Genomic DNA, 26465 nt, shown 5'->3' on the forward strand with positions numbered 1-26465 from the left:
GTGACGCCTCGCTGAGGTGGTCTTCCGCTAGGTGACGCCTCGCTGAGGTGGTCTTCCGCTAGGTGACGCCTCGCTGAGGTGGTCTTCCGCTAGGTGACGCCTCGCTGAGGTGGTCTTCCGCTAGGTGACGCCTCGCTGAGGTGGTCTTCCGCTAGGTGACGCCTCGCTGAGGTGGTCTTCCGCTAGGTGACGCCTCGCTGAGGTGGTCTTCCGCTAGGTGACGCCTCGCTGAGGTGGTCTTCCGCTAGGTGACGCCTCGCTGAGGTGGTCTTCCGCTAGGTGACGCCTCGCTGAGGTGGTCTTCCGCTAGGTGACGCCTCGCTGAGGTGGTCTTCCGCTAGGTGACGCCTCGCTGAGGTGGTCTTCCGCTAGGTGACGCCTCGCTGAGGTGGTCTTCCGCTAGGTGACGCCTCGCTGAGGTGGTCTTCCGCTAGGTGACGCCTCGCTGAGGTGGTCTTCCGCTAGGTGACGCCTCGCTGAGGTGGTCTTCCGCTAGGTGACGCCTCGCTGAGGTGGTCTTCCGCTAGGTGACGCCTCGCTGAGGTGGTCTTCCGCTAGGTGACGCCTCGCTGAGGTGGTCTTCCGCGAGGTGACGCCTCGCTGAGGTGGTCTTCCGCGAGGTGACGCCTCGCTGAGGTGGTCTTCCGCGAGGTGACGCCTCGCTGAGGTGGTCTTCCGCGAGGTGACGCCTCGCTGAGGTGGTCTTCCGCGAGGTGACGCCTCGCTGAGGTGGTCTTCCGCGAGGTGACGCCTCGCTGAGGTGGTCTTCCGCGAGGTGACGCCTCGCTGAGGTGGTCTTCCGCTAGGTGACGCCTCGCTGAGGTGGTCTTCCGCGAGGTGACGCCTCGCTGAGGTGGTCTTCCGCTAGGTGACGCCTCTCTGAGGTGGTCTTCCGCTAGGTGACGCCTCGCTGAGGTGGTCTTCCGCAAGATGGCGCCTCGCTGAGGTAGTCTTCCGCGAGAGTGACAGTGAGGGTTCAGTGCAGCAGGTGTGGAGGACGGTACTCCACACCTGCAGCTGGGGCCACCGCCACATACTGGAATATAATACCAGAAACGGATTATACATATTTTACCATACACGGTACTGTTGTGTATGCTGCATCCCAGCAGCATACATGTAGGGGGTTATACATCAAGTATACATTATACATATGCACGGTTGTGTGAGTCATCACGGCACCGTATGTGATCACCAGTAAGAGCCGCTATGCGCCCCCTGGCCGCCCTCTGGCCGCCCCCTGGCCGCCCCCTGGCCACCCTCTGGCCGCCCTCTGGCCACCCTCTGGCCGCCCTCTGGCCGCCCTCTGGCCGCCCTCTGGCCGCCCTCTGGCCGCCCTCTGGCCGCCCTCTGGCCGCCCTCTGGCCGCCCTCTGGCCGCCCTCTGGCCGCCCTCTGGCCGCCCTCTGGCCGCCCTCTGGCCACCCTCTGGCCACCCTCTGGCCACCCTCTGGCCACCCTCTGGCCGCCCTCTGGCCACCCTCTGGCCGCCCTCTGGCCGCCCTCTGGCCGCCCCTGGGCACCTCTGGCCGCTCGTCTCAAACGATCGAAGGTTCAAAGACCATTTACTTGGGCAGCAAATAAGAACAAAAACAGTTGTTGCCAGTGAGGGCGCGATCTGGTGCGGGATATAACACCTTTAGTGACCATTCCTTGGGCACAGAGGAAGGCCAAGAACACCACAGAACCATTTATTTGTACCTTTTTTGTTAGGCCTGTCACGGCTTGCCTTTTCTGCTTAAAATTGTTAATGGAGTTTTATATAATTGAAATAGTGGTGAGCAACATACCTGGACCCCGATGTATATTATACACAAGTGGAGTAGATGACTGTGTGGAGGTGCAGACGCGCCGCGTGAGCGTAGAGGGACCCGCGATCACCAGGATTATCTTAATAACAGATTATTACCTTAGTGGCCACAGGGAGTCTGATTACCTTAGTGGCCCCAGGGAGTCTGATTACCTTAGTGGCCCCAGGGAGTCTGATTACCTTAGTGGCCCCAGGGAGTCTGATTACCTTAGTGGCCCCAGGGAGTCTGATTACCTTAGTGGCCCCAGGGAGTCTGATTACCTTAGTGGCCCCAGGGAGTCTGATTACCTTAGTGGCCCCAGGGAGTCTGATTACCTTAGTGGCCCCAGGGAGTCTGATTACCTTAGTGGCCCCAGGGAGTCTGATTACCTTAGTGGCCCCAGGGAGTCTGATTACCTTAGTGGCCCCAGGGAGTCTGATTACCTTAGTGGCCCCAGGGAGTCTGATTACCTTAGTGGCCCCAGGCCAGGGAGTCTGATTACCTTAGTGGCCCCAGGGAGTCTGATTACCTTAGTGGCCCCAGGGAGTCTGATTACCTTAGTGGCCCCAGGGAGTCTGATTACCTTAGTGGTCCCAGGGAGTCTGATTACCTTAGTGGTCCCAGGGAGTCTGATTACCTTAGTGGTCCCAGGGAGTCTGATAGGTCTTTGTAGCTTGAGCTTCCTCCCTCGTTTGTTTTAGCTGTGATTTGGTCATTACGGCGCCGCCGGTGCTGCGTGCCGCGGCTGCATCACCTGCAGACTCAACCTTTGGTCTGGCATTGCTGGCTTGCTACACCAATTACACCAGCAACAACACAGGCAGTTGCTGTTGACCATGGAAGGGGGGGGAGGGTGGGGGTGTCACGACTGTGTCACGACTGACAGGGGGACACCAAGCCCGTGACCACCTCTACGGCCCAGGGTGACTGTGGCTCCGTGATCCTTGATGTGTGTTGGGGTTAATGGCTTGGAGAAGAGTTGTGTCTGGTGACGTCTGGTGACGTCTGGTGGCGTCTGGTGACGTCTGGTGGCGTCTGGTGACGTCTGGTGACGTCTGGTGGCGTCTGGTGACGTCTGGTGACGTCTGGTGGTGACTGGCGGCGTCTGGTGACGTCTGGTGACGTCTGGTGGTGACTGGCGGCGTCTGGTGACGTCTGGTGGCGTCTGGTGACGTCTGGTGTGGACCAACGAGGTGGACCAGCCTGCTCACTCCTGCTGGTGTTGACGCCCCGGCTGTGTGGCTCCCACGTTCTTCAGGTGTTCTCGGTGTTCTCTCGGTGTTTTCAAGGTGTTCTCCTGGTGTTCTCGGTGTTCTCCTGGTGTTCCTCCGGTGTTCTGAAGGCAACATACCCGTCTATAAACTATGACTTAGAATAAAACGGAACTTGGTGGCAACATAGAGGCAAGAGCTAAGTAATTAAGAACAATCTAAGATTGTTTGCATAATCTGGAACTAACTAGCAGATGAAGGTCTCAGGCGTGCGCCAGAGGCTATAGAGTATATTATCTAACAGTATACAAGTATAATACAAGTATATTATCTAACAGAAATATGTGGTATTATGTTATGTAGCGAGATATGTATGATAACTTACCGGTCGAAACTCTTACTGTGCTTTAAGTTTCTTTCACCCTCTGCCCCTGTTACCTAGTAGTAAATAGGTACCTGGGTGTTAGTCAGCTGTCACGGGCTGCTTCCTGGGGGTGGAGGCCTGGTCGAGGACCGGGCCGCGGGGACACTAAAGCCCCGAAATCAACTCAAGATAACATATACCAGTAGGAAGACTGCCTCCATGATGGGAGAGACAGATGGGAGAGACAGAGTTAAACTTGTAGTTTAAAAATTAGATTTATTGTTAATTATTCACTAATATTATGCAGCTGGGCGAGTGTATAATGTTAGTGAATATACTACACACTGCTGGATGGTGTGTAGCTACACTGGGGGGTGTCGCCGCCTCCCTCCCATGTAAACATTTCCCTCCCATGTAAACACAAGGGTCGTTAATATGGCAAGATGGGTAATTGGTCTAACTAGGCAAGAGGACGTGCGGTTGTCGACAACCAGCCAGGGGACCACAACCAGCCAGGGACCACAACCAGGGACCACAACCAGCCAGGGACCACAACCAGCCAGGGACCACAACCAGGGACTACAACCAGCCAGGGGTCACAACCAGCCAGGGGGCCACAACCAGGGGCCACAACCAGCCAGGGACCACAACCAGGGGCCACAACCAGCCAGGAGGCCACAACCAGGGGCCACAACCAGCCAGGGGCCACAACCAGGGACCACAACCAGGGACCACAACCAGCCAGGGACCACAACCAGCCAGGGACCACAACCAGCCAGGGACCACAACCACCCAGGGACCTCAACCAGCCAGGGGCCACACCCAGGGACCACAGCCAGGGGCCACAGAGAGCAGCTGTAGCACCAGAGGACAACACGTGTACCCACATTTAGTATGCATGAGCTTGTTCATGTCGGCCTCGAATACCAGATGTGTTTCTTTTATCCGCGTAGTTAGGACGCTATAGCCGGCCGGCCGGATAAGCGGGCCTGGGTAGACCGGCCGGCCGGATAAGCGGGCCTGGGTAGACCGGCCGACGCTTCATATAAACTGACAGCAATAAAATGTTTATACAAACATCGCCGAAGACATGACTAAATTAGATAGCTTTACGCATAAAATATATTTTGATGTTATATGTGCTGTGATGTTTGAGAAAGTCCTTCAGACACAGAGCGAGGACGTCATTAGTAACATCATACATCAGCCTTTAAAGATACTCCTAAAGCCTTATTATCCGCTCGAGCACAAGCCATTACCAGCAGCTTGAGAGCGCTCAAGCGGAAGGTAAAATGTCTGGAAATGACAGAATAACAATACCATGAATAGGAAAGTTTCTACTGAGTTCAGAGACGGGCGCGCGCCGCCCTGTACTTGTTGACACTCTTGTGGTGAGTGACTTGTGAGGGGACACGACGGACGGACCAGCTCCAGCACGCCTAGGAGCCGCAGTCAAGAGTCAGTCAAGAGTCTAAACCCACGTACAACTTGTGTTAATGTTGACCAGACTATACACTAGAAAGTGAAGGGACGACGACGTTTCGGTCCGTCCTGGACCATTCTTAAGTCAAGTCGTCACACAATCGACTTGAGAATGGTCCAGGACGGACCGAGACGTCGTCGTCCCTTCACTTTCTAGTGTGTGGTCTGGTCAATATATTTCAGCCACGTTATTGTGACTCCTCGTCTGCAACTTGTGTTAATATTTGGTACTAACTAAATCAATTAATTAATATTTACAGACCTATGGACTCTGCCGGAAGTAAAGTAAGTCAGCCTTTAGTATTGACATGATGTGTGTGAGTGTACAAAGCGGGGTATAATAAAGGGCATATAAATAAAGTATTAAATATATCAAAATAAAATAGAATACGAATCAAATATTGAAAGTTGGATACGTTTAGATTCAAGAAAGACCTGGGTAAATACTGACTTGCAAACAGGTTTGTTGACTTGTGGAATAAATTACCGGGTAACATAACAGTGGGAGCGCTGGATTGTTTCGAACGTAGGTTAGACATATATATGAATTAGTTTAGGTGGAGAGAAATAAGAGCTGCCTCGTATGGGCCAATGATATTTCTGCTGTTTCGTTTGAACATGTGTTCTTTTGTTATGTTGAGAACAAATGATGATCTGTTTTGTTACACTTTTATGGTGCTTTTCCAGGCTGTCGATTTATTATTTTGTTGACGTGCAAGCACTGTTGACTCATCTATCAGAATGTAACACATTGCACATGTGTTACATTCTGAATAGATGAGTCATTCTGCACATGTGTTTCAATATCATCTACATGATTTTGAAACAAAACAAACTTTAAATACTCAATAAATATCTCGTAGAAAAAATAAATGTTATGCAAATTGAAAACCCTTTATTTAAAGTGATGATACTTGGCCCACTTCAGCAAGATTTCTGGCTTCCGGGAGACAAGTAGTCTCACCAGAATCCTATAAATTCAAGCGAAAATCATTATAAAGAAAAAGTGTTAGAAAATATACCAGCTTTAGTGCCAGGAAATCGCCAGGATTGAAGCTAGATTATGCAAAATGGTGCATCTGGCTTTATGGGCAGGGTACTTGAGAGGCTGCCAAGCTGGGTAAAGTGCGGGTGAACGGCGGGAGGACAGTGGGGATTAATGTGACATACACATAGGGAAGGTGAGACTGACGTGGAGAGGGAGGAAATGGGGAAGCTAATTATTAGTAAAATTTTATTAATCTTAATAAAATATATATTAATTTAATATAGAAATAACATATTAAATACTTAAATAATATTTATTGTATTAATTATATAAAAAAATAATTAATAAGTATTAAAATTATTAAAAATTCACTTATTCTAATTCATTAGTGTTGAAGGCTTCAGTAAATAAACCGTGGGTTGTGTTGTCCGTGGAGTTAGTTCCTTGAAGCAATATTGAGGTGCGACACAGTGGTTGCCAGGATCAGGTTGGGTTACCGTTACCTGTGGCAGGTGGCTACAGGTGACGGGTCTCCCAATCCGGAGCACTCCAGTTGCAAACTCTGTGAGCAGGAACTACGGCACGATCTCCCGCACTACATCAACTGAATGCCCAGTTATTAGACCTTTCAGACCCGTTGGCATGAGGTACCTGGAGCTTTGCAATTACTTTATTCACTCTCGTGTTTTTGAAGATATCCTCACAGTATACCCAAAATTTGCCAGTGCAGGCTACTGAACATATGGCCCTGTATGACTAACCATCCTGCGAGATGGGGACTTTTAGTATCACTGCTATCTTATTCACTCTTGTGTTGATGATATCCTCAAAATGCACCCAGAGTCTGTCAGAGCAGACTACTGATCACATGCCTCTGTATGACTAACCATCCTGTGTGATGGAGATTTTAGCATCACGTAGCTAGCTTTTTGACACACTCTACTCCCCTTCATATTGTCTACGGCAGGTGCACAAATGCAGATGTACCTAAATGTGTTAATAAAAAAAAAAGTTCAAATATGGGATTGTGAAGTCTATTTCAGTACCCCTTACCCCCCCCCCCCTTATCTGAACTAGACTGTGTGTGTGTGTGTGTGTGTGTGTGTGTGTGTGTGTGTGTGTGTGTGTGTGTGTGTGTGTGTGTGTCTGTGCGTGTGTGTGTGTGTCTGTCTGTCTGTGCGTGTGTTACAAGAGGTGCGTGCGAAGACACCGTACCCGTCTGGTGTGGGCGTGGTGCCTACACGCGCGTGCGGCACTCCTCGCCCCATAACCACACTCTCTTACACCACATTATCGTCTCATTTTCCAGAGAATCGTTGGAAAAAGAAACTTTTAATACACATTGGATATTTACATGTCCTTCTTGCCCCCGAGGAGCTGCGACGGTGCCGGTGGGTTACTGAACCTGTGGAACACGACCAGGTGTTCTCGCAGCGGACGGAACACGACCAGGTGTTCTCGCAGCTGACGGAACACCACCAGGTGTTCTCGCAGCGGACGGAACACCACCAGGTGTTCTCGCAGCTGACGGAACACCACCAGGTGTTCTCGCAGCGGACGGAACACCACCAGGTGTTCTCGCAGCTGACGGAACACCACCAGGTGTTCTCGCAGCGGACGGAACACCACCAGGTGTTCTCGCAGCTGACGGAACACCACCAGGTGTTCTCGCAGCGGACGGAACACCACCAGGTGTTCTCGCAGCTGACGGAACACCACCAGGTGTTCTCGCAGCTGACGGAACACCACCAGGTGTTCTCGCAGCGGACGGAACACCACCAGGTGTTCTCGCAGCTGACGGAACACCACCAGGTGTTCTCGCAGCGGACGGAACACCACCAGGTGTTCTCACAGCGGACGGAACACCACCAGGTGTTCTCGCAGCGGACGGAACACCACCAGGTGTTCTCGCAGCGGACGGAACACCACCAGGTGTTCTCACAGCGGACGGAACACCACCAGGTGTTCTCACAGCGGACGGAACACCACCAGGTGTTCTCGCAGCGGACGGAACACCACCAGGTGTTCTCACAGCGGACGGAACACGACCAGGTGTTCTCACAGCGGACGGAACACCACCAGGTGTTCTCGCAGCGGACGGAACACGACCAGGTGTTCTCACAGCGGACGGAACACCACCAGGTGTTCTCGCAGCGGACGGAACACGACCAGGTGTTCTCACAGCGGACGGAACACCACCAGGTGTTCTCGCAGCGGACGGAACACCACCAGGTGTTCTCACAGCGGACGGAACACCACCAGGTGTTCTCGCAGCGGACGGAACACCACCAGGTGTTCTCGCAGCGGACGGAACCTGCAAGAGGACGAAGAGGAATAGTGTCTTTATGTTCAATACAAGAAAGAATTAGATGTATAGGACGGTGGGTCGTCGTGGTCGAGGGCTGTAGGACGGTGGGTCGTCGTGGTCGAGGGCTGTAGGACGGTGGGTCGTTGTGGTCGAGGGCTGCAGGACGGTGGGTCGTTGTGGTCGAGGGCTGCAGGACGGTGGGTCGTTGTGGTCGAGGGCTGCAGGACGGTGGGTCGTTGTGGTCGAGGGCTGCAGGACGGTGGGTCGTTGTGGTCGAGGGCTGTAGGACGGTGGGTCGTTGTGGTCGAGGGCTGCAGGACGGTGGGTCGTTGTGGTCGAGGGCTGCAGGACGGTGGGTCGTTGTGGTCGAGGGCTGCAGGACGGTGGGTCGTTGTGGTCGAGGGCTGCAGGACGGTGGGTCGTCGTGGTCGAGGGCTGCAGGACGGTGGGTCGTTGTGGTCGAGGGCTGCAGGACGGTGGGTCGTCGTGGTCGAGGGCTGCAGGCCGGTGGGTCGTTGTGGTCGAGGGCTGCAGGACGGTGGGTCGTTGTGGTCGAGGGGCTGCAGGACGGTGGGTCGTTGTGGTCGAGGGCTACAGGACGGTGGGTCGTTGTGGTCGAGGGCTGCAGGACGGTGGGTCGTCGTGGTCGAGGGCTGCAGGACGGTGGGTCGTTGTGGTCGAGGGCTGCAGGACGGTGGGTCGTCGTGGTCGAGGGCTGCAGGACGGTGGGTCGTTGTGGTCGAGGGCTGCAGGACGGTGGGTCGTTGTGGTCGAGGGGCTGCAGGACGGTGGGTCGTTGTGGTCGAGGGCTACAGGACGGTGGGTCGTTGTGGTCGAGGGCTGCAGGACGGTGGGTCGTTGTGGTCGAGGGCTGCAGGACGGTGGGTCGTTGTGTGTCGAGGGCTGCAGGACGGTGGGTCGTTGTGGTCGAGGGCTGCAGGACGGTGGGTCGTTGTGGTCGAGGGCTGTAGGACGGTGGGTCGTTGTGGTCGAGGGCTGCAGGACGGTGGGTCGTTGTGGTCGAGGGCTGCAGGACGGTGGGTCGTTGTGGTCGAGGGCTGCAGGACGGTGGGTCGTTGTGGTCGAGGGCTGCAGGACGGTGGGTCGTTGTGGTCGAGGGCTGCAGGACGGTGGGTCGTTGTGGTCGAGGGCTGCAGGACGGTGGGTCGTTGTGGTCGAGGGCTGCAGGACGGTGGGTCGTTGTGGTCGAGGGCTGCAGGACGGTGGGTCGTTGTGGTCGAGGGCTGCAGGACGGTGGGTCATTGTGGTCGAGGGCTGCAGGACGGTGGGTCGTTGTGGTCGAGGGCTGCAGGACGGTGGGTCGTCGTGGTCGAGGGCTGCAGGACGGTGGGTCGTCGTGGTCGAGGGCTGCTGGACGGTGGGTCGTTGTGGTCGAGGGCTGTAGGACGGTACGACCTCAGTAGGCTGACCTCTTCACCAGTGCAGGCTCGACGGGTCGTCCAGTTGTTGGTGTGGGAATTATCAATGTCGTTAAAATTAAGACGATTCAGTGTACTTTGAGGTTATCTCGAGATGATTTCGGGGATTTAGTGTCCCCGCGGCCCGGTCCTCGACCAGGCCTCCACCCCCCCAGGAAGCAGCCCGTGACAGCTGACTAACACCCAGGTACCTATTTTACTGCTAGGTACCAAGGGCATAGGGTGAAAGAAACTATGCCCATTGTTTCTCGCCGGCGCCTAGGATCGAACCCAGGACCACAGGATCACAAGTCCAGCGTGCTGTCCGCTTGGCCGACCGGCTCCCTGTACCGCAGAAGGATATCACTGTCCTGCAACAGTGGCGCCGTAACTGCTCTTACCTAACATACTTTGCAGGACAGAGCTTAAGCTCCAGGACTCCGCCTTTAAAACTCTCTAATATAAAGTCTTCCGTTGTGTTTTACCTGTCATAGCTGCTTCTAAAACTAAGAGTGAGGTAGGAACTACTGTTAATAAGCAGTTGGTAACGGCAGGTCAGTAGGCCCATGCAACAGAGCTCCAATTGGCCCATTAGAGGCAGCTCCAATTGGTCCATAGGAGGAAGCTTAACAGCGAAGGCATGCAGTGACCCCATGTCCATTACTGAAGCTGGTAATCTGTTCCACAGATCACCAATCTGTGTGTAAGAGGGTGAACAGCGGCACCAGTTGGGTAGAATCTCCTGCCACTTGTTAGTGGAGACTGGTGGCGGGGGGGACTGGTGGGGGCACAGGGGGAGGGGTGGGAGGGGGTGGTGGGGGAAGAATTGGTGAAGAGCTTGTTAGGGCCAGAAACTTTACGATAATTAAACAGCCAAATTGCACTCTGGAATTTAGCGGGTGATCTCTTACACTTTCCTCGTTACCTGACACATTGTGAGTCTTCACCTGGCCCGACCCGCCCCCAGCACGGGATGTGCATCCCCTGGCGGCCAGCCTGGGGGCCAGCCTGAGGGACCACAGCAGTACACGGGGTGGGGGCCAGCCTGGTGGACCACAGCAGACAGCAGTACACGGGGTGGGGGCCAGCCTGGTGGACCACAGCAGACAGCAGTACACGGGGTGGTGGCCAGCCTGGGGGACCACAGTACACGGGGTGGGGGCCAGCCTGGGGGACCACAGTACACGGGGTGGGGGCCAGCCTGGGGGACCACAGTACACGGGGTGGGGGCCAGCCTGGGGGACCACAGTACACGGGGTGGGGGCCAGCCTGGGGGACCACAGTACACGGGGTGGGGGCCAGCCTGGGGGACCACAGTACACGGGTGGGGGCCAGCCTGGGGGACCACAGTACACGGGGTGGGGGCCAGCCTGGGGGACCACAGTACACGGGGTGGGGGCAAGCCTGGGGGACCACAGTACACGGGGTGGGGGCAGCCTGGGGGACCACGGTACACGGGGTGGGGGCCAGCCTGGGGGACCACAGCAGTGTTATTAACGCATAAAAATAACACAAATATAAGTGTTGGTGTCCACAGAGACTCGTCCCTGGTGTGGGCGGCTGGCGATCTATAAACATTTTCTGAAACCAAAATTTGGTAATATTATCAAAGAACCATTTAACATTTCTTTAACAGAAGTTGAAAATCTTTGTTCTCATTTTACACAAAGTGGTAGAAATATTGAGCATATTGTGCAGCCTTCACAGTGACATATACGAGCATATTGTGCACCTTTTATAATGACATACACGAGCATATTTTGCACCTTTTATAATGACATATACGAGCATATTGTGCACCTTTTATAATGACATATACCAGGATATTGTGCACCTTTTATAATGACATATACCAGGGTATTGTGCACCTTCTATAATGTCATATACCAGGATATTGTGCACCTTCTATAATGACATATACCAGGATATTGTGCAGGCTTCACAGTGACATATACGAGCTTCGACGGACGAATGGTTCGTCTCAAAATTTAAGGGAAAGCAAAAACCTGTTTGTGTTATTACCGAAGACTTGTGTGGCCAGAGTGGCCGATAAAATTAATGGACGAGTCTTGGAAGACGAAGCTTTTAAGACTTTCTTCTTAGGGAGCGGGAGGAGGAGCTGGCCCGTGGCACCTCACCCAAGTCTGGCCCTCAGCGGTGTTCCGTTAACAGGACGCTCCCCTCCGTTAACAGGAAGCTTCCCTCCCGTTAACAGGAAGCTCCCCTCCCCTTAACAGGAAGCGCCCCTCCCCTTAACAGGAAGCGCCCCTCCCCTTAACAGGAAGCGCCCCTCCCGTTAACAGGAAGCTCCCCTCCCGTTAACAGGAAGCTCCCCTCCCGTTAACAGGAAGCTCCCCTCCGTTAACAGGAAGCTCTCCTCCCGTTAACAGGAAGCTCCCCTCCGTTAACAGGAAGCTCCCCTCCGTTAACAGGAAGCTCCCCTCCGTTAACAGGAAGCTCCCCTCCGTTAACAGGAAGCTCCCCTCCGTTAACAGAAAGCTCCCCTCCCCTTAACAGGAAGCGCCCCTCCCCTTAACAGGAAGCGCCCCTCCCGTTAACAGGAAGCTCCCCTCCGTTAACAGGAAGCTCCCCTCCGTTAACAGGAAGCTCCCCTCCGTTAACAGGAAGCTCCCCTCCGTTAACAGGAAGCTCCCCTCCGTTAACAGGAAGCTCCCCTCCGTTAACAGGAAGCTCCCCTCCGTTAACAGGAAGCTCCCCTCCGTTAACAGGAAGCGCCCCTCCCCTTAACAGGAAGCGCCCCTCCCCTTAACAGGAAGCGCCCCTCCCCTTAACAGGAAGCGCCCCTCCCCTTAACAGGAAGCGCCCCTCCCGTAACAGGAAGCTCTCCTCCGTTAACAGGAAGCTCCCCTCCGTTAACAGGAAGCGTCCCTCCCCTTAACAGGAAGCGTCCCTCCCCTTAACAGGAAGCGCCCCTCCCGTTAACAGGAAGCTCCCCTCCCGTTAACAGGAAGCTCCCCTCCGTTAACAGGAAGCTCCCCTCCGTTAACAGGAAGCTCCCCTCCGTTAACAGGAAGCGCCCCTCCCGTTAACAGGAAGCTCCCCTCCCGTTAACAGGAAGCTCCCCTCCGTTAACAGGAAGCTCCCCTCCGTTAACAGGAAGCGCCCCTCCCGTTAACAGGAAGCTCCCCTCCGTTAACAGGAAGCTCCCCTCCGTTAACAGGAAGCTCCCCTCCCGTTAACAGGAAGCTCCCCTCCGTTAACAGGAAGCTCCCCTCCGTTAACAGGAAGCTGTATTATACAAAACAGATTTGGCGACAAATCTCAACAGCCAAAGTTGGCGACAAATCCACCTCTTCCACCAATAGAATCCTTAGTATAGGAAAATCCCTCTCTATCCCTCCATCCCGTAGCCGAGGAGAGCCGGTCGGCCGAGCGGACAGGACGCTGGACTTATGATCCTGTGGTCCTGGGTTCGATCCCAGGCGCCGGCGAGAAACAATGGGCAGAGTTTCTTTCACCCTATGCCCCTGTTACCTAGCAGTAAAATAGGTACCTGGGTGTTAGTCAGCTGTCACGGGCTGCTTCCTGGGGGGTAGAGGCCTGGTCGAGGACCGGGCATCGGGGACACTAAAAGCCCCGAAATCATCTCAAGATAACCTCAAGATAACCCGTTCTCTGTCCCTCCCATGTTCTCTCTCCCACACTGTGCCTACCTCCGACCCGTATTCTCTCCCTCTCTCCGTCCCATTTCATCTCCTCTATTAAGCCCCATTCTCTCTATCCCCCCCTGTTCTCTCTCCCACACTGTGCCTACCTCCGACCCGTATTCTCTCCCTCTCTCCGTCCCATGTGTAATTAACAGAGCGTAATAAACGTCACGGTTAATGTGTCACAAAATTCGTCTGGGGGTAGCTTTTTGCATCATGTTACGTGGCACTCGTGTCATTTGTGTCAATCTCGATCCGATTATGTTGGGCACTTACCAAACACCAATTACTGTTAAAAGTTGGGTGTGGCTAGCCATAGGTTTCTGGCTTACAATGCCGAACAAATAAAAAATTATAAATATGGAACTCTTTATATTATATATAAATATATTATATATTGGGGACTGTCAGCCTCAAAGATCTTAGTCTATAGACAAAACAACAACGATTCTTTCTAGGCAATTAACAATGCACAAACAACAGGGCTCCATCAAGGAACATATAATCTCCTCACACAACCAGACCATCACCAGAAAAATCTTAACAAGTAACACAGAAATCACATCGATAAATACAGCGATAGCAGGAGACTCGACATCAGCGAGGCACTAAACATCAAAAAGTCAACACCAGCAATCAACAGCCAATTAACACATTATATTCTATCCACTTCAAGACCCTGAACCAACATAGAAGCAGCAGGAGCAATATAGCAATATATACCAATATAGAAGCAGCAAATATGCAATATACCCAGTGATTCGTGTTCTGTCTTTTGTCACCTCACGCAAAAACATTTGTGTCATATCACCTCACCCAAAACGAATATAAGCATGAAATGGTGTGTAAACCTGTCTTTGAAAATGTGAGAAGTTCTTGCGAAACGCTTTTAGGCGTCAGACCATAAATAATAATGTGAAAATGAACTTTGGAGAGTTCATTTTTCAATTACCCCCCGACAGTGTAGAAAAACGTAAGAAATATTGAGAAGATTCGTGTTAGAATCATTAATCTTACCCTTTCGCTCACATTCATTAACATATGTTTACAAGAATATATTATATATATTATATTATTATTATAAATATTATAAATATATATATATATATATATTATATTATATATTTTTTTTTTTACCTAGAGGGGGTACCACCTCTGGTGCAAGTGTAGGGACCCATAGCCTCGGAGAAGAAAATAAAGAGTACTCAGAGAAGACCTTGTGGTCTATATATATATATATATATATATATATATATATATATATATATATATATATATATATATATATATATATATATATATAATATATATATATATATATATATATATATATATATAATATATATATATATATATATATATAGATATATATATTATATTATATCAGGATATATATATATTATATATATATATATCCTGAAAAACTAAAATTAAATGATATGATCTAGTCAGGCAATTTAATGGCGAGTGGTGCTTAGAACGGAGCATTTGCTATAAAGTATCTTCGAAAATTATGCATTCCATTTCGAAATTAAAAAAACTAATAGTCATTAGGAAATCAGGAGAGTTTGTAATCAGCTAACAGCCGGGCGCCAATTACATGAATCAGAAGCTTCACTGATGACCCTCGCCAACCAGAAAAATAATGGCAGTTTATAGAGCGCGGACCAGAGACCAGGAAAATTAGTACTTCTATCTAGAGCCAACGTTGTTCCCCTGAGGAGGAGAGACTGAAGCTCTCAGAGCACACTCTCAGCCCCCAGCAGGAGGGAGCAGGTGTTGGGCCCCCCCCCCCCACACACACTGTATCTCAGCCAGACACATATTCACAAGTTATACATGAGGAATATGTACTATGTGTATATGGGAAATATGTATAGAGTTTCCACGGGGAACCCTTGCCATGAATGGCTGATTATGTATAGAAATATTTAATGGAAGCCGTGTAATGTATCACATAAAACAAACTTTCAATATACGTAGTGTATGTGTAGCGTGTGTATGTGTAGGGTGTGTATGTGTAGCGTGTGTATGTGTAGCGTGTGTATGTGTGTATGTTGGTATAACAGTTATTTTATCCGATAGTTGTATTTCATTTTGGACAGGAAAATGATACGGCATCTCACGGCGGAGTGACTACCATGTCTACTTTTATTTTAACAAACTGAACTTTTTTTCGGTATTAACAGATTAGGAACACGACCAGTTGTGGGGGAGAGTGCGTCTCCGTCTCCCACACATAACAGTTACCTCAAATAATCTCACGAACAACATTTACACGAAAGAAATAGTATATTTACGGACGATTTTACCGAGTGTAAAACTAATCTTTAGTCCAAAGAAACGTTGTAAACACGTTGGTGACGTTTTAAACGTTGGTTGAAGGACCCAATCTTTCTAAACCAGTCGCTATTCTATCCTCATATTTTATTATCGAAGTTGTGAAAAATATACAATGTGAAGTGCTGTTGATGTGAAGGAACGCATCAACTCTCCACCAAAAACTCAAAATGGAAGAAAGTAAAGTTGGTTTGTGTTAAGTCTGGGAGGGTCCTTATCGGCGGACCTTCTCTGCTTGAAATGGAAATCGAGCAGGAAATTGGAGGTGGTAGAGAGGCCGGAGCCTCGCCTGGTTATAATACAGATCACCTCCACCCAGCGGCTCCTGCCTCCAGTCCTGTACGAGGCAAGAGTCCTGCCTGCCTCGCTTCCGCCCCCCCACAAGGTTATGGAACAATACTTATTGCAAGAGGTTTGCGACGTCTGAATTTATTAAATGTACTTAGATAACAAGAACTCTTTCTGTCTGTCTGTCCGTCTATCCGACCGACCCACTCACTCACTCACTCACTCACTCACTCACTCACTCTGAGGTTACCATTAATAGTTCGAGGAGTCTGTAACAGATAAAACTGAGTTTCTACAAGGAAAACAATATTAATTAAAAGTTTAACCATTACTATTCTTATAGATATATTACTGTCTAGAGTATATTCCTCCTTGTGAGGAATATATTGTAGGCCTCCCTGTGAGGCCTTATCATGAAGGTACTCTAGAGTCTGGAGTACATGTACTCGTTGTTAGCCCTTATGAAATATGATGGAGTTGATATAGAGATTCAGCAAGATTCGTATGAATTGGGTGCAGCTCAACCTGGGAAACTTAAGAGACACTCCAGCCACAAAAACAGAAAAATAAACATACCAGTGACCAGAGTGAGGCTGGGAGACACCACCTCTCTGGCGACACACACCTCAAACACACGACACATCCCAGTCAACTCTCCATCCACTGCCAGGCTCGACAGACAATTGAAGATAATCTCCTTCACTCTTTCAGACATCATAGTGCCAGAATTAAATTTCAAACAAGTACTTATCAGCCTCAAAGTACCTTTCAATACCCGTGGACATATCAGCGAGAGGAGGAGATCTCTCGCTACAAATATTAAATAACCAAAACATTGGCTAAATATCCTCAGTCAACCAAGAAAATTATGATACATTTGAGTTCAATTAACTTAAACCACCGGACAGTCAAAGACAGATAATGACAAGTCTAATTGGACAACACGTCTCGTTCAGTCGTCACCCTTGTATCAGAATACAACAACAACAACTCCTAAGTCTTGTCACTGAGGTGTCATGTCTCCCAACACCACCACCACTCCTGCAGTCATAGAGTGGAGGAAACTTTCACGCAAGCTCCTCCCACCATGTTGACCAGACCACACACTAGAAGGTGAAGGGACGACGACGACGTTTCGGTCCGTCCTGGACCGTTCTCAAGTCGATCCTCCCACCACGACGGAGATCATAAGTCAACAGAGACTTGTGACTCACTTTCAATTAATATTTTTAAGTCTCTATATTTTTGTAGTGTAGTGCAGTATTTAGGACTTTCATTATATAAACTTTATATATTTTATTATATATATTATATTATTTCATTATATTATTTCATTATATCTAAATGTTTAAGGAACGACTGAACGCTCTTTGAGTCTGAGAACTGAGGACATGGAACACGACTGAGTGTTTCGTTAGTAACCCAGACAAGTGAAGATATTATGTGAATGCGTTTCCATCAATTATTATTCCATTTATGTCGTTATTCATAACATATTTTGTGTCATTTCTTCTATCTTAAACTGATTTTCATTCATTCCATGTTCTTCAACTCCCATTCATGGCAATGTCTCATTCTACCATCCCGAAATACTCTGTATTTCATTGGATTGTTAATCTTCTTGAGGTTATCTTGAGAAGATTTCGGGGCTTTAGTGTCCCCGCGGCCCGGTCCTCGACCAGGCCTCCACCCCCAGGAAGCAGCCCGTGACAGCTGACTAACACCCAGGTACCTATTTTACTGCTAGGTAACAGGTGCATAGGGTGAAAGAAACTCTGCCCATTGTTTCTCGCCGGCGCCTGGGATCGAACCCAGGATCACAAGTCCAGCGTGCTGTCCGCTCGGCTCCCCAATCCTGATCTTGGTTGAGGTTGTGGTGTGTTAAGCTTGGCTTGGGTTGCGGCTTGTAGTGTAGTTCTACAAAGATTACCTGTTGTTAATGAGCGCTGGTGACATACAAACAAGGCTGTTACCGAGGTTAAAGATCATTGTATCGTTGGTGTAGTTGGCACCTTTGCCAGAGGCGGCACGTTTTTCTCAGGACCCCGATACTCTGGCAAGTAAACAGAGCTGTAAACAGAGCTGTAAACAGAGCTATAGAAAGAACAAATTCAGAGAGTTTTATCGGTGTATTTCCCCGAGGCACAATAGCTTAAGGCAGCAGCCCCCTGCATAATGAGTGGGTTAACACACTAACACCCCCCCCCCCTCCCTGGAAACACAAACCGTAACTGTCTCTATTTTCCGCTTGTTACAACTTGTAATAAAGTTGTTACATCTTGGCTTAACTGATGTCATGTCTCCCAACCTTCTCAGTGTCATGGGGCGTGCTTATGACGTATTAGAACGTTGTTACAACTTGCTATATTGGTTGTTATAACTGGTTAGGTGTTAAAACTTGTTCGAATGTTGTACCAACGTTGACCAGACCACACACTAGAAGTTGAAGTGACGACGACGTTTCGGTCCATCCTGGACCATTCTCAAGTCGTTGTACCAACGTCGTAGTTTCGGTGTTATCTTCTTGAGATAGGTGTGTGTTTGGCGGGCTGTGTAACCATGGTTGTGGAAAGTGATATCTAAATATATATCAGTTAAGTGTACGAAACCGGTAAAGGATTAAAAAAAAAACGTAAGAATGAAAGTTTATTCCATCAGCGAACACAGTCCAAACGCTTCATACATGATTCATACATAATTCACGACGCTGTGTGCAACTGTGCCAGACAACACGTTGAAGATATTTAACTCAGATAACACGGAGATAAGCAGTGAGGAAATTATATTTTGTTTTCGTTTTTAAAATGACATTAACTATAAAGTGTTGACTGGAAGACGAGGCAACAGGTGCAGGTGATCTGGAGTGAGGCGGTGTTACCTGTGTTCACCTAGTTGTGTTCACCTAGTTGTGTTCACCTAGTTGTGTTCACCTAGTTGTGTTCACCTAGTTGTGTTCACCTAGTTGTGTTCACCTAGTTGTGTTCACCTAGTTGTGTTCACCTAGTTGTGTTCACTTAGTTGTGTTCACCTAGTTGTGTTCACCTAGTTGAGTTTGCGGGGGTTGAGCTTTGCTCTTTCGGCCCGCCTCTCAACTGTCAATCAACTGTTTACTAACTACTGTTTTTTTTCACACCACACACTCACACACCCCAGGAAGCAGCCCGTGACAGCTGACTAACTCCCAGGTACCTATTTACTGCTAGGTAACAGGGGCATTCAGAGTGAAAGAAACTTTGCCCATTTGTTTGTGCCTGGTGCGGGAATCGAACCCGCGCCACAGAATTACGAGCGGGAATCTGTGTCCGCTCTTCCCTGTTCCCGCCTGTATCACCGCCCTTCTCAGTGTCATGTGTCATGGTAAGTGTTGATACATAGTTAAGCCTGACGTAGGTGAGCACTTGGTACACTTGTACCTCTAGTATACATTGTACCAGTGGATGGGTCTCACATATATGAAGAGAGAAGAGTAAAAGGAGACATGATCACAACCTACAAAATCCTCAGGGGAATCGACCGGGTAAACAAGGATAAACTATTCAACACTGGTGGGACGCGAACAAGGGGACACAGGTGGAACCTGAGTACCCACATGAGTCACAGAGACGTTAGAGGGAACATTTTCAGTGTCAGAGTAGTTAACAGGTGGAATGCATTAGGCAGTGATGTGGTGGAGGCTGACTCTATACACAGTTTCAAATGTAGATATGATCTACATTTGATCATAGATATGTAGATATGATCTACTGGTGTACAGATCAGGAACCTGTACACCAGTTGATTGACAGTTGAGAGGCGGGACCAAAGAGCCAGAGCTCAACCCCCGCAAGCACAAATAGATGAGTACATGTTGGAGCTTGCACCTCTGGTCATGGCTTCACGGAGGTGATAACGAGGCTTCGTTACTAGCCTGACTGACAATTAGATGATACGACTGTTACTAAGTTACTAACAGTCTAAGTTCGTCTTCCACTAACACAGTCGACAACTCTGCAGATGCAGGCGATGAGTCACAATAACGTGGCTAAAGTATGTTGACCAGACCACACACTAGAAGGTGAAGGGACGACGACGTTTCGGTCCGTCCTGGACCATTCTCAAGTCGACTTCGACTTGAGAATGGTCCAGGACGGACCGAAACGTCGTCGTCCCTTCACCTTCTAGTGTGTGGTCTGGTCCACACAACTCTACCGAGGTTGTTAAAGGTATTTTGAAATAAGGAAAGTGAAATACATTATGATGCTAACTTCATGAAGGTGAGAAACTTTAACACAATTTTTCACGACAAGATGAATATTTAAATTGATTTAATACATTTATATATGCTGTAAATTTACATAATCCTGCTATCAATGATTAATTTAATACTTACTTACATTTATTATCATGGGACGGAAGAGGAAGGTGTCATATTGATCACTTTGGGGGCGGGGTTGTGGGGGGGGGGGTAGGGAAGGTGAGGGTGACTGTGGGGATGGGGGTAGTGTGGGGGTAGGGAAGGTGGAGGTGACTGTGGGGGTGGGGGTGGTGGGGGTAGTGTGGGGGTAGGGAAGGTGAGGGTGACTGTGGGGATGGGGGTAGTGTGGGGGTAGGGAAGGTGGAGGTGACTGTGGGGGTGGGGGTGGTGGGGGTAGTGTGGGGGTAGGGAAGGAGGGGGTGACTGTGGGGATGAGGGTAGTGTGGGGGTAGGGAAGGTGGAGGTGACTGTGGGGGTGGGGGTGGTGGGGGTAGTGTGGGGGTAGGGAAGGTGAGGGTGACTGTGGGGATGGGGGGTAGTGTGGGGGTAGGGAAGGTGGAGGTGACTGTGGGGGTGGGGGTGGTGGGGGTAGTGGTGGGGGTAGGGAAGGTGAGGGTGACTGTGGGGATGGGGGTAGTGTGGGGGTAGGGAAGGTGGAGGTGACTGTGGGGGTGGGGGTGGTGGGGGTAGTGTGGGGGTAGGGAAGGGAGGGGGTGACTGTAGGGTGACTGTGTAGGGAGTGTGGGGCCGTCAAAGGTGACAAAGGTCACACACACAGTATACACCGCCACAGCTCCACAAGGGATCAGGGCGGCCTGCACCACAACTGTCACCCAGGACGCCTGCGAGCACCAGCATCACTGTTTTATGTGCACCCGCCACCTGCTGCCTCCCACACCTGATGCTCTCCTACCTCACCCTGGGAGACCCCTCCCGCACTCACCCTGGGAGAACGTCCGTGTACTCTGCATGGGAGAGCTTCCCTGCGCTCTGCATGGGAGCGCTCTTCCCTGCAGAGTACAGGGAAGCTCTTCGTTACGGTGTCGACACCGTCGTTGAAGTAAGGAGTAGCGAGAACTGCGCCATCTATGGCTCTGCACTCCAACTCCCCGGGATTGGGTGCAACTCAGACAACGCCATCTGTTGGTGGTGACGTGGCATCGGTGAAAGGCTCCGGTTTCCTGCCTCAGTTAGAAGGTGAGGTTGATGAGGATAACCTTTGGTGGGTGGCGTATCGAGATCAACGCCTTCTAGGTTGTGACTACAAGTACAATTTCAGTTCCCCGGTGGATGGGTGTTATCCTAAGGTCACCCTGTATACTGTCTATCTAGCTAATGACGCTTCATGTTCACAGAGGTGACGTAAGGAGGCGATTGCGCTGAGGAGGGCAGTTCACCTTGGGCAGTCCAAGAACTCTTGACTTGGTCCTGTGAGAGGACAAAGTGGCCGTCGTCGGTTACAGCAGTGTTAGCTGCTGGTGTATGCAGTGTTTGATGGGCCGACGTACCCGGGATTGGCCAGAAAGAGTTACAAGATGACAATGGTGCGTCTGCTGAGAAGTGCTATCGACTTGGGGTTGGATAAAGATGAAGAGGTTGTAAGATACATTAACAGCAAGAACCCGGTTACTGGCCCAATGTGGCCGTAACACTCTCCCATGGTGAGTGCGAGGGAGAGTTTCCATGCACTCACCATGGGAGAGGGAAGCTCTCTCTCCATACTTCCCCGTAGTAAAACAGACTATCATCGTAACGAGTTCCTCTCTACACGTTCGATCCCGTTAAAAGAACATGTTGAGTAAGGTGACCACGAGGAGGCACCGGTGGACTCTCCTCCGGTTTATTACACACTTCCTTGTCATTCTCTGTGGACTCGTCTCTTCGGTTTAACCTGATAACTTGCTCAGTTACCCGTGTCCTCATCACTTGGCTTGATGGTAGTTTACGCTCTCCTTTTATATGTATTGTGGTTGACATCCGAGTGCAATTACCTAAGTGTAGTTACAGGATGAGAGCTACGCTCGTGGAGTCCCGTCTTCCCAGTGTGTGTGTGTGTGTGTGTGTGTGTGTGTGTGTGTGTGTGTGTGTGTGTGTGTGTGTGTGTGTGTGTGTGTGTGTGTGTGTGTGTGTGTGTGTGTATTCACCTAGTTGTACTCACCTAGTTGTTCTTGCGGGGGTTGAACTCTGGCTCTTTGGGCCCGCCTCTCAACTGTAAATCAATTTTTTCACACACACACACACACATACATACATATGAACTAGGTATGAGCTACGAGGAGAGACTACGGGAATTCAACTTCACGTCGCTGGAAGATAGAAGAGTTAGGGGGGGACATGATCACCACATACAAGATTCTCAAAGGAATTTATAGGGTAGATAAAGACAGGCTATTTAACACAAGGGGCACACGCACTAAGGGACTCGGGTGGAAGTTGAGTACCCAAATGAGCCACAGAGATTTTAAAAAGAACGTTTTTAGTGTCAGAGTGGTTGACAAATGGAATGCATTAGGCAGTGATGTGGTGGAGGCTGACTCGATACACAGTTTCAAGTGTAGATATGATAAGAGCCCAGTAGGCTCAGGAATCTGTACACCAGTTGATTGACAGTTGAGAGGCGGGACCAAAGAACCAGAGCTCAACCCCCGCAAGCACAAATAGGTGAGGACAACTAGGTGAGTACACACACACATTTCTACGACAGCCTTTGACACAGTACCGCATAAGAGGCTAGTACATAAGCTGGAGAGACAGGCAGGTGTAGCTGGTAAGGTGCTCCAGTGGATAAGGGAATACCTAAGCAATAGGAAGCAGAGAGTTACGGTGAGGGGTGAGACCTCCGATTGGCGTGAAGTCACCAGTGGAGTCCCACAGGGCTCTGTACTCGGTCCTTCCTTGTTTCTGATATATGTAAATGATCTCCCGGAGGGTATCGATTCATTTCTTTCAATGTTTGCGGACGATGCTAAAATTATGAGAAGGATTAAAACAGAAGAGGACTGTTTGAGGCTTCAAGAAGACCTAGACAAGCTGAAGGAATGGTCGAACAAATGGTTGTTAGAGTTTAACCCAACCAAATGTAATGTAATGAAGATAGGTATAGGGAGCAGGAGGCCAGATACAAGGTATCATCTGGGAGAGGAAATTCTTCAGGAGTCAAAGAAAGAAAAAGACTTGGGGGTTGATATCACGCCAGACCTGTCTCCTGCAGCACATATCAAGAGGATAACATCAGCGGCATATGCCAGGCTGGCCAACATACGAACGGCATTCAGAAACTTGTGTAAAGAATCATTCAGAACTTTGTATACCACATATGTCAGGCCAATCCTGGAGTATGCAGCCCCCAGCATGGAGTCCATATCTCGTCAAGGATAAGACTAAACTGGAAAAGGTCCAAAGGTTTGCCACCAAACTAGTACCCAAGCTGAGAGGTATGAGCTACGAGGAGAGACTACGGGAATTAAACCTCACTTCGCTGGAAGACAGAAGAGTTTGGGGGACATGATCACTTCATTCAAGATTCTGAAGGGAATTGATAGGGTTGATAAAGACATTCTATTTAACACAAGGGGCACACGCACAAGGGGACACAGGTGGAAATTGAGTGCCCAAATGAGCCACAGAGATATTAGAAAGACCTTTTTTAGTGTCAGAGTGGTTGACAAATGGAATGCATTAGGAAGTGATGTGGTGGAGGCCGACTCCATACACAGTTTCAAGTGTAGATATGATAGAGCCCGATAGGCTCAGGAATCTGTACACCTGTTGATTGACAGTTGAGAGACGGGACCAAAGAGCCAAAGCTCAACCCTCCGCAAGCACAATTAGGTGAGTACACACACACACGCATATCCCTCTGTGTCTGTCTGTCTCTCTCACCTCTCTCTGTGAGAAGGTGTTTGCAACAGTTTCCTATCACGAGGTACACTCCAGGCGCCACAGTGCCCGCCTGGTCCTCACAACCTTCCCTGGACTATTCCCCAGGACGTGCCAGTGGACGGGGGAGGAGATGCTGGCCGCATCAACACAGGAAATACATATTCTCGGTACACAACAGCTGCAGCTTTACATACATTGCTTGATGTCCATAGGCCAGAACGCCAACAATTATCGTATCTTACGCCAGGTTTAGGCTCGGCTACAAGTACCTCTAAGAGTTTACAACATCTACTGATGTGTATTTGACTAAATGTAAACTTTCTCAGGACAATTGTTCGCATACTTTGCGTCATTATATAATGGAATGTGAAAAAAAAAATCCACAGAATTCAGAAATATACACCTTCAATGGTGTCCAGGAAATGGGTAAAAGTACTTCATTCATAATAATGTACTGCCGGGAATCTTAGCCAAGTATCCAACATTGCTTAATGTAGGTAATGCAGCACATGACTGTAAAGCTGCCGCCCAGTTGGGGTGGGTGTGGAGCACATGACTGTAAAGCTGCCGCCCAGTTGGTGGGGTATGGAGCACATGACTGTAAAAGCTGCCGCCAGTTGGTGGGGTATGGAGCACATGACTATAAAGCTGCCGCCCAGTTGGGGTGGGTGTGGAGCACATGACTGTAAAGCTGCTGCCCAGTTGGGTGGGTGTGGAGCACATGACTGTAAAGCTGCCGCCCAGTTGGGTGGGTGTGGAGCACATGACTGTAAAGCTGCCGACCAGTTGGGTGGGTGTGGAGCACATGACTGTAAAGCTGCCGCCCAGTTGGGTGGGTGTGGAGCACATGACTGTAAAGCTGCCGCCCAGTTGGGTGGGTGTGGAGCACATGACTGTAAAGCTGCCGCCCAGTTGGGTGGGTGTGGAGCACATGACTGTAAAGCTGCCGCCCAGTTGGGTGGGTGTGGAGCACATGACTGTAAAGCTGCTGCCCAGTTGGGTGGGTGTGGAGCACATGACTGTAAAGCTGCCGCCCAGTTGGGTGGGTGTGGAGCACATGACTGTAAAGCTGCCGCCCAGTTGGGTGGGGAGCACATGACTGTAAAGCTGCCGCCCAGTTCAGACCACCCTGGGGCGAGTAGAACACCCTGCAGTGAGTAGACACCACCCTGGGGTGAGTAGACACCACCCTGGGGTGAGTAGACACCACCCTGGGGTGAGTAGACACCACCCTGGGGTGAGGAGTAGACACCACCCTGGGGTGAGGAGTAGACACCACCCTGGGGTGAGGAGTAGACCACCCTGGGGTGAGGAGTAGAACACCCTGGGGTGAGGAGTAGAACACCCTGGGGTGAGGAGTAGAACACCCTGGGGTGAGGAGTAGAACACCCTGGGGTGAGGAGTAGAACACCCTGGGGTGAGGAGTAGAACACCCTGGGGTGAGGAGTAGACCACCCTGGGGTGAGGAGTAGAACACCCTGGGGTGAGGAGTAGAACACCCTGGGGTGAGGAGTAGAACACCCTGGGGTGAGTAGACACCACCCTGGGGTGAGGAGTAGAACACCCTGGGGTGAGGAGTAGAACACCCTGGGAAGATAAATGACCCCAGGGCCACGAGATCACCACCAGCCTCGCCTAATTAAACAAGGGATCGATGCCCCACAAAAGTGCCCGTCTCGCAGCGCATAACGCTACATAAAGCTCCCTAGTACAAGTACTCATGGCTGGGGGAGACGCCACACAAAAGTGCCCGTCTCGCAGCGCATAACGCTACATAAAGCTCCCTAGTACAAGTACTCATGGCTGGGGGAGACGCCACACAAAAGTGCCCGTCTCGCAGCGCATAACGCTACATAAAGCTCACTAGTACAAGTACTCATGGCTGGGGGAGACGCCACACAAAAGTGCCCGTCTCGCAGCGCATAACGCTACATAAAGCTCACTAGTACAAGTACTCATGGCTGGGGGAGACGCCACACAAAAGCTCCATCAGGACACAATAACCCACAACTCCAACGGTTCGATGCTCTTATGAAAAGGGAAAAATGACGCGTGAAAATGATAATGAAACAAGGGTTGTTGTTGTTGTTATAGATTCAGCTACTCGCAACAAGGTCCAAGTAGCACGGACTATGGCGAGCCCGTGAAACAGGGGAAAAGTTGTTTCAAGACGGATGGGGAAGTACATGTATGTACTTGTACACGCTGTGCCTTACACAGTTACCATTTGTACTCAATATATGGGCAGCAACAGTACTAGGGGACACCACAGGAGCACACACAGTACTAGGGGGACACCACAGGAGCACACACAGTACTAGGGGACACCACAGTAGCACACACAGTACTAGGGGACACCACAGGGGGACAGACAGTACTAGGGGGGACACCACAGGGGAACACACAGTACTAGGGGGGACACCACAGTAGCACACACAGTACTAGGGGACACCACAGGGGGACACACAGTACTAGGGGGACACCACAGGAGCA

At 50.3% G+C, this 26465-nt stretch overlaps 1 protein-coding gene across 1 annotated transcript; it reads right to left on the minus strand.

Annotated features, from left to right (window-relative positions):
• Positions 1 to 5745: 5745 nt before the first annotated feature.
• Positions 5746 to 16574, minus strand: LOC123765321 (uncharacterized). Its single transcript, XM_069335450.1, has 4 exons — positions 16433 to 16574; positions 16096 to 16148; positions 8144 to 9541; positions 5746 to 5817 (listed from the first exon to the last, which is right to left on the minus strand). Exons 1-4 carry the CDS (start codon positions 16572 to 16574, stop codon positions 5746 to 5748), a joined length of 1665 nt encoding a protein of 554 aa, XP_069191551.1.
• Between the last annotated feature and the right edge of the window lie 9891 nt (positions 16575 to 26465).

The sequence above is a fragment of the Procambarus clarkii genome, chromosome 33 (genome assembly GCF_040958095.1).
Source record: "Procambarus clarkii isolate CNS0578487 chromosome 33, FALCON_Pclarkii_2.0, whole genome shotgun sequence".
Taxonomy (NCBI): domain Eukaryota; kingdom Metazoa; phylum Arthropoda; class Malacostraca; order Decapoda; family Cambaridae; genus Procambarus; species Procambarus clarkii.

Coding starts and splice junctions, on each gene's coding strand:
- LOC123765321 (XM_069335450.1), bottom strand. CDS start 16,574: ATGATGTCTGAAAGAGTGAAGGAGATTATCTTCAATTGTCTGTCGAGC. Junction 16,149..16,432: donor CAGCCTCACTCTGGTCACTG/GTATGTTTATTT, acceptor TTTTCCTTGTAG/AAACTCAGTTTTATCTGTTA. Junction 9,542..16,095: donor CTATTAATGGTAACCTCAGA/GTGAGTGAGTGA, acceptor ACCGTCCTACAG/CCCTCGACCACAACGACCCA.